Source organism: Homarus americanus, unplaced genomic scaffold, assembly GCF_018991925.1.
Source record: "Homarus americanus isolate GMGI-L3 unplaced genomic scaffold, GMGI_Hamer_2.0 scaffold28, whole genome shotgun sequence".
Taxonomy (NCBI): domain Eukaryota; kingdom Metazoa; phylum Arthropoda; class Malacostraca; order Decapoda; family Nephropidae; genus Homarus; species Homarus americanus.
The window spans coordinates 8491575-8500777 of record NW_024742238.1 but is presented as its reverse complement, the minus strand read 5'-3'; the positions used below and the strand labels follow the sequence as shown (position 1 = coordinate 8500777).

Genomic DNA, 9203 nt, shown 5'->3' with positions numbered 1-9203 from the left:
GGTCTCGAGCCGGACACTCACCGCATATATGTGGAAAAAATCCGTGTTAAGTGAAAGTTGCTCTGGCGAGGCACCGCGTAACGCGCTAAGTGAAACCGCGTTAGGCGGGGTAATACTGTATAAGCTTGACTAATGTAGGAAGTAATGTGTATAAGAGAAAATTACCCCAACCCCCACCTTTTTCCATATATATATATATATATATATATATATATTTTATGCATTTTTTATTTATGTAACCATTTTCAAGAACACATCTACTGTATTGTGTAAATCGAGAAGTGGCTGTTTACATTTTGATGTGTTTTGCATTTACTGATTTGTATTTAAGATGAGGTTTTAGCTGAAGATGAAATGCAAAACTTAAAATTTTAATATTTTATTCTTTCCACTGACATCAGCTCAAACTCTGGAATACTAAACACATCAGCATTCCAACAAATTATCTTGAGTGAGCATCTTGCCACTGCTTTACAAGCAATCCTGTGAGCCGTAACTAAAACATTACATGTACAGTACCTGTACTTGTAATTTATTTTTAGCTAAGTTAAACACTCATAATACAATACAGTACAATACTGTGTATTGGTTTTACTTTGTCTTTATAAGCTAAGTTCAGTATGGGAAATCCTGAGATGTCTGTGACAGCTAGCATCTTAGCAGCTTTTCTTTTTTCCGATCTGAAAAATTTAAGAAAAAAAGAAATTGCAACTTCGGATTACCTGTACAGGTTGACAACCTTTTATCCGAAATTCCGAAAGTTTTTTGTGGGGCTTTTTTTTTTTTTAACGGATTAGCCCACCCGGGCATAAATCACTGACTCACATCGGGGCCTGGTGGGCGAAAATGTAATGGTAATAATAATTATAATAATTATTCATAGAAATTAAATTTTTAATTAAAATACTGTACACCAAAATAAAATAATATTGATAACAATAATAATAACAGTACAGGTAGTTCTGCTATAACGCGATAATTGTGTTATTGTAAAATATCGTGTTATAGAAAATCGCGTAATAGAAATAACGGCTTATGGAGAAAATAGGGTTAGGTGCAGATTACTCGAAATCGAAAAAATTTAGTAGTTAGCCTAACACAGTCTAAATAAATGTTACATTCATATCTAATAATGAAATCATACAGTAAATGTAACACTTTACCTTGAAAAAATATGAATGTAACTTGATGGGGTAGAAGGGTGATTTTGAGGTTGATAACATCGAGCTTCTCTTCAAGTGTTATATCCTTTCTTTTACGATCATCACCGGGAATTCTATCACCAGAAAGCTTCTTGTAGATATTCTTCTTTACCATATTCACAATTAATACCACAAAATTGGAGAAATAGTAAGCAAAAATCGCATTATACAAATATCGTTCCTAATTCATAAATCGCGTTAGAGCAAATTCGAGTTATCAAAACACGCGTTATAGCAGAACTCTCTGTAATAATAAAATTAATAATAACAATAATACTGTAATAAAATAATTACAGTGACCCTCGTTTAACTTAAGTTAACGAAATTTCGGTTAACGAACTGCCTTCCATAAGGATCTTCAATTCGGTTAACGAACAAAAATTCGGTTAACGAATTTCTTACGAACCGACCTCAACATGTTTTCGCTTGCACTGGCCGGGCAACCAGCTTTAGTATCAGTCCACCAATACATTAATCGGTTCTAGGGCTTAAATTCCTAACTATTTTAGTAAATATCAAGAAGTTTATACTATTCAATAATTTTAAAAGTTTAATATTCAATTTTTTAGTCATTTTAACAATTATTGAACATAATTGAAGGTAAAGTGACTAGTTTAAAGCGCAGCATCCAGCCTCTTAACACAGCAAACAGGCGTTAGTCTCTCTGTTTTCACTGGAGGTAACATCTTGCTTGAGACTCTCTTCAACTAAACGCTTTTTTCTGTGTTTCCAAGCAAATTATTGGTCATTTTGAAATATATTTTACATATTGACAATATATAATGCAGTACAGTGTTGATTTAAAGAAAATAATCTTGAAATACACCAAGAGAACTAAAATTTTATGGGTGAAATGGTGCCATGGGGTGACTTCTCTTCCACCCCAATGCCTTCTCTTCTTCCTTCTCCTCCACCCCCATTGTAATTCCCATCATCATCATCATCATCCAGGAGCCTTCTACATACACACCTCAAAGTAAGTGAATTTTCTACCATTTTTGTTGAATTTAGGAAATTTTCGGTGAGCTGGAACCAATTACCCAAAAACCCATTGAAACAATGGTTTCGGTTAACGAACGTTTCGGTTAACGAACGACCTTCTGGAACGGATTGAGTTCGTTAACCGAGGGTCACTGTATAATAAATACAAGAATGAAAAAAAAGAATAAAAAGTGAGAAATGCGACCTAAACCTATGAATTATTATTATATTTTCAGCCCCCCTGGTCCCGATGTGGGTCAGTGATCTATGCCCGGGTGGGCTTAAAAAAAAAAAAATCCAAAATCAGAAATGCCTCTGGCCCCTAGGATTTCGGATAAGGGATTGTCAACCTGTATTATGTAATGCAAAACCCGGGACAAATATTTTATTTACATAATTGGAATTTTGTAAACCTAATCTTTGTAAATCAAGAACTATTGTACAGTACTTGTACTAGGATATAATGAAATAAATATACTATCAAAATAAATAAGATATATTTCAGTACAATTAAAACTGCTACACATGGAAATTGCCTGAAAGTATGGGATATCGCAAGATTAATTTACACAAGACAATTAAAAGATTGTTGGAAAGAAAAAGAATGTAATCAATTTGAGGAAAGCAGACAACTCAATCTTCTAAACATTATAGTTTTACTTTCAACAGAATTGTTCATTTATGAATACTGTTGGTAAAGTATATTTTTTCTATAGGACTTCCAAGTAAAAGTACTGTACATGCTACCCAAGATAAATAGGAAGACGTCCAGAACTCATGATTGAGTGGTTAAAGTAGTCACAAGTGTAATATCTAAGTCATTTTGACTACCATGTTCAGGTACTTTCTTGAATTAGTTACATATTTTCTTAAACCTAAAGAGAGTTGTAGATAATAATCGATGTATGAATATAATGATCCGAGTCCTAGACGTCATTAACAATAAAATTTGAAAGGAATTTAATTTCCACGTTTAACTTGGATTGCAAAGCAAACAAAGTTCTGAAATCCTTTTATGCAAATTGCATGGCTTGTTTTAAGATATGGAACTGTATCTCACATCTGTACACTATCACCTTAATACTACACTCTGATGGGTTCATGAGGAATGAATTTCCGTTTGACAACATGGATATTCTTGTTGGAGAGGCAGATGATGTAGCTGTGGTCAGTGTATGTAACTGAAAAGAAACCATTTGATATGTATGGAAACCTGTAGTCACAAATAAAAGTTCCTTTTCAATCAGTCAAAATTACCAAACCCGTATGATACACTACAGCACTAACTATTGGTACACACACAGTTGAATCATTCTAGCAATCTGGTTTCTCATGCTTATCCAGGGACTTCAATTTGTGAAGCTACATACTGTACAGTAATCCCTAGACAACAGTGGGGATTATATTATAGAATTCTCCCTAGGTTGGCAAGAGCTGAGCCTAATAGGAAATAGGGGTTAGAGAAAGTGACCCCACATATTTGAATGCCCTATAATGTACAGCTCAATTAAAAAATAAAAGGTATTGTACAGTACGTATAAAAAAAATTATATATATATATATATATATATATATATATATATATATATATATATATATATATATATATATATATATATATATATATATATATATATATATATATATATATATATATATATATATATATCCTAGTAATACAAGTCCTAAAGCACTTGTTTAACATACTTGATATCTTTTTGAAGGCATCTCCTGAGTCACCCGGCCACAGCTGAGCCTTGCTGGTACATGACAACAGGCTCATCACAGTAGCACCCATTTGTTCAGCATTTTCTAGCTCCCCACCAGACTGGAAAGATGGATTATTATGATAATTCATTGCTGTTATGAATATTGTTGTTCATGTATACAGTACTGTATTGCATTTTCAATTTTTATGTGTGCACATATTTAAATTCTGCTGGATATGGATTTTCCCCAAGAAACTGAACTCCTAGATTATAATGGCAATCAATAGATAAATAAGATACAATTTATGACAGGAATGTATCCTTATCATAATTCAAGGTTTTGTACTGTATACCTGTTCTTATAATTTTTCCACAAAGTAAAAGATTAAGAAAGTCTGTAATAGAGACTAATCATACAATACATTTATTATAATATGTGTGAAATATGATTTGGTAATGGCACCTCAGTAAAACAATAGGAATTGGAACCAAATAATGTACTGCATTCATTTATTTGTTTTGCCTTATACATAGCAAAATATTTGCTACTGTCTCAATAAAGAAATACTGTACTGTGCTGTATTGTACTTGCCATGTCCAGATACACCCAAAGTCTGAATGCCCAACTTACAGCAATTACAGCTCCATCTTCACTAAGTATAAGATGACCAACTTCATCAGGAATTCGCCCTATTCCATGCATGTTTACCCTGCAAAATTAAGTTAATATTAATTGGGGTGCACATAAAATGTAGGTTTGATTTTAGGTCAGGTAAGAGAGTTATTTTTGCACCATATTAATAAACTCAGTATACAGTATTATACTTTAGGTATGTGACTCATAAGGTGCTACTTCAGGGAAATTTTCTTTAATTATTACTTTTTTTCTTACCTCAGGAATAGAAGGAAATGTGTATGGGAATTGTAGCTTTCCTACTTTTGGCTTTCAGATGTTTACACCAACACACTTTTAAGCTATGAAATGAGCCATCAGAGAAGCTGTTGTTACAGTTGGGTCTCACATTACGCGGTTAATGTAACCCGGAGGGTACCGCGGAAAGTGAGGAACGCGTAAAGTGAACAACATAACATATGGGATTAATTGAAATGGAGTCCAGGCCGATCCCCAAACTCCACTTTTTGACGACACACAACTATGTTGTAGTAAAAATATCTTAACTTTATGATGGCATGCACACACAATTAATAATTAAGAGAAATATCAATAATATTAGGTTTTTTAACACTTACATTAGTAGAAAAGATGGCTGGGCACACGGGGATGGGCGGTTGGTTCCGAGGCAGAGGGCAGATTATTGGCCCTCACCTGTATCACTTGTATCAATTGTATCACTATCCACCACAGAGGCTTGCAGGGCCTCTTTGTCAAACCCCCCAAAGTTCATATAAGTCCATATCCTCACTATAATTATCACTATCACTGACTTGGGCCGGCTGTAGTGGGTGGCGGGTGAAGAACTGGTAATGTTTTGATGACTGGGCGACCTTGTGCGCACCATTTTCGCGCCTCTTACACAACATGGCGGATGGCGGGAGGTTTGGATCCAAAAATGGCGCGGCTTGCCAGCCGCTCTCCGCGTAATGGGGTTCACGACCGCGGAATGTGAGCATGTTAGGTTCCGGCAGGGCACCGCGTTAACGGTGAACCGCGGAATGCGGGACCGCGTAATGTGAGGGTTGACTGTATTTGTTTATGTGCTTGCCAAGAAAAAACATTTAATATCCAATAAAGATTCTGTTAAATTAAAAAAATTAAAATATATCTATATGATGATGATAATGATCTACCAAAAACTAATGAGGACTTAGCAATTTTTTAGTTCACCGATGTTTCCATTGATGTAAGTACCTGTAATTTATTGTGGATAAGATAAACCACCAGATCTACTTGGCCTAACCTGTCAACCCAAGATTGGAAGTTTTATTGTTAAATATTTTAAGTAAAATTAGGTAGATTGGTTAGGGTCAACCTTTTACTGGACATATTAACAGGAGGAGGAAGGTGAACATTGCGTACCAAAAGGCATGCACTGTATTCACATGATAAAAACAAGGGAAAACTAAAAATAAAAAAGTAGCAATTCCTTAACGTGATACTTTCTACATGGTGATAGCGGAGGTGACGATTAACAGTTGAAATTACTTATGGAATTTGTTCACATTTTCCACACGTGTTGTTTGTATGAGGTAAGTAAATAACTTTTTCCATTAATTTTATTTTATTTAAAATTTTCTCTTGGATCATAAATCACCTGTAGTGGGAAGGGCATGAAAAATGAGGGAAATTATGGGGTAAAAAAAAAAAAAAAACATGGCAGTAATTTCATGTCCATAAGTGTTTTATAGACGAATATATAGATATTTTACCATAAATATTTCACCGATATTTTTCTCATGGCATCGCATATTTGCATCTGCTCTATAGATTTGTGATTCAAGTCTTTATAAACATTGACAGGTAAGGACAAAGGCTCTCACTGGGGTTTTTATTATGTTAAGATTGGTCACTGAGATATGCTAGAGACTGTGAATTGATTGAAAATGTCCAAAGGAGGGTCACCAGACTGGTGCCAGCTCTACAGAGCCTCAGCTACCCAGAGAAATTAAAACGCCAGCAACTGCCGAGCTTATACTACAGACGGTTAAGGGGTGACCCAATCGAAGTGTATAAGCATCTCACAGGGCACACTTGGTCAAATGTACATACCTGGAGCTGGTAAATGCCCACCCCACAAGGGGTCACAGCTCAAGGTTGAAGAAGCTACAAATCCAGAAAACGGTGAGGGCAAAACTTTTTCAGTGAAAATTGTGAACTCTTGGAACAATGTGCCAGTTTTTATGTAAAAAAACACAAATGTCACTAAAACCAATAATTAACCTTTGCAGTACCAGTATTACCACTTATATTGGCTTAGTTGTCTTTTTCAATTGTATTTATATTTTTTATGGCCCGTGCAAATCCCCCTCATTTGATTTTTTAACCTATTCTATGTATGAAGGATAAGATTCATATACTGTAGTTGGATTTGAATCCTATATTATGGGTTTGGACACATTTAAAAAAAAAAAATTTGTATCATTGGATTCTAAGTGAACTGTATGTATCTATAATTATTGTTCTTCCCCTAGAGAAGAGATGAGCTAACCATCTTGGGTAAAATTACAGTTTTGGCCAATATGCCCTAGTAGTTTAGAAATTAGTTTATCCTGTGTACAGCTCCTCCCCGACTTACGACCTACTCGACTTACGACCACCCTCACTTACGACCGCCTCAGTCGTACCAAAATTTTGTCAAATTACGTATTTTCGAGTCCCAACGTCAGTACACAGACAAAATTTTCGTTTGTAATTCACTTTAAAATGGCTGGCAAGCTTAAAAGTGAGAGTTTTGTGGTGCCGAGAAGAAAAAGAGACAACCTTTTAGATTTTCTATGTAATATTTAAGCATTTTCGACTTACGACCATTTCACCTTACGACCTGGATTTGGGTCCCTAACCCCGTCATAAGTCGGGGAGAGCTGTATTTTGGTGTAATTTAATCGAATTTGACCATTATTTCCAGGGTAAAGTACCCGTTTTAGAGTTATCCCCCCTAAAATATGGAAAACTTAAAAATTAATTTTTGACACTATTATTCTTTGCCCCCTGGTTGAAATGTGGTTAGAAATACTCCAAATAAGGAGATCTAAAGGTTGAGGATGGTTAAAACAGTCCGCTGTGTATTGGCCAAAATTGCAACTATGCCCCATCTTGCATTTTAACTAGTACACAGTTATGGCATCCTGTGGGAGTTGTTCTTTGTCATATCACAAGTTTTCTGTGCTTGTGGAGGATGACCATCTCCAAGAGTTCATCTGTCAACATCAAGTAGAAGTAGTTGGCAAGACGTGTAAGTGTTTATAATGCAGCAGAGAACTGATGGTGAACAAGAAACATGTTTCAGTACACATAAAATTACACATTTTCACTTCAAGAAAAATGCTTTCATTATAACCTGATATTAAAGTACATGTAAGTTCTTTATGCATAATATTTGGTAAGGTTGGTTAGGTTAGGTAATGTACATTGTTTCAATTTTCTTGTTTAGTTTCATGCAAATAACATTGGTAATTATTTATGACCACAGCCGCCGATTTTTCATGGAAAACAAATTTAAAAATGCCTCAATTTCACTGTTTTATGTGGTGGACACTCTTAATTATGGCAAAAGTGTGTATTTAAAAGTTCAAGTTAAGATGACTAAACCTTAAACTAAACTAACCTAACTTTAAACTCCAAAAAAACTAACCATTGTTGTGGGCAAACTTACTGTTACGGAGACGGGGGAAACGGCTGTGAAGTTTTATATGCAGTATAGTCTCGATTTACGCGTTTGGTCATTTACGCGGCACCTTGCCAGACCGACAATTTTTATTTACACGGTTCATTCCATCATTTACGCGGGAAGCGGCGCGGGCAGGGTGCGCACAAGGTCGCCCAGTCAACAAAACATTACTGAGTTCTTCACCCGCCAACCATCACAGCCGGCCCAAGTCAGCGATAGTGATGATATGGACTTTGAGGGGTTTGACAAAGAGGCCCTGCAAGCCTCTGTGGTGGACAGTGATACAAGTGATACAGGTGAGGGCCAATAATCTGCCCTCTGCCTCGGAACCAACCCCCCATTCACCGTGTGCCCACTGCCCAGCCATCTTTTCTACTGACGTAAGTGTTAAAAAACCTAATATTATTATTTCTCTTAAATATTAATTGTGTGTGCATACTGTAGTGGAATTCTCCCCTACAAACGCTGTTTGTCGCTGCCTAGCCGACCCCACCAATTCCCCAGTGTATGCCTCGTGGTCTAGGTCAACCAGCGCCGCCATACATCACGGAGCGGGGGTCAACTGCTAAGCCACGCCTACCCCCGCTATTTAAGACCTGACCTGTGGTGATCTCTCTCTTTCTACCTACACCAACCAGCCAGCAACACCTCCGCCTGCCTGGCGGTCCTCGCTCCTCCGCCTGCCTGGCGGTCCTCTCTCCCGCTGGCGAGCATGGCGACCCACAAGCTGTCCTTCTCTGAGCGTCCTCACCAACCAGCTCTCTCTACATCACGCTTGTAACCATGCTGCCTTCCCAGCACCAAGCTGCATTGTACATCCAATACAACATGTATATAGAGAGCACATTGTGAGTTTCCTTTCTCCATTCCATCCTGAGTGTGAACCAAACATATCCTGAACCCCACAATACCATCATAAAATTAAGATGTTAATTTTACTACAACGTATGTATTGTGTCAGAAAA

At 36.5% G+C, this 9203-nt stretch overlaps 1 protein-coding gene across 9 annotated transcripts in view; it reads right to left on the bottom strand.

Annotated features, from left to right (window-relative positions):
- Nucleotides 1-363: 363 nt before the first annotated feature.
- The window catches only part of LOC121876522 (ragulator complex protein LAMTOR4-like), a 10808-nt gene continuing 1968 nt past the window's right edge, over nucleotides 364-9203 (bottom strand). For 5 of the 9 annotated variants that reach the window (XM_042381676.1, XM_042381682.1, XM_042381681.1 and 2 more), the window contains exons 2-4: nucleotides 4524-4602; nucleotides 3891-4011; nucleotides 2659-3364 (exon numbers count right to left, since the gene is read on the bottom strand). In XM_042381676.1, the coding sequence (XP_042237610.1) occupies nucleotides 3267-3364; nucleotides 3891-4011; nucleotides 4524-4602 (298 nt within the window). In that variant the 3' untranslated portion in view covers nucleotides 2659-3266. Of the gene's footprint in view, nucleotides 681-2658; nucleotides 3365-3890; nucleotides 4012-4523; nucleotides 4603-4784; nucleotides 4868-9203 lie in introns of those variants that run through there. The other 4 variants (XM_042381680.1, XM_042381679.1, XM_042381677.1 and 1 more) reach the window with 3 other exon arrangements.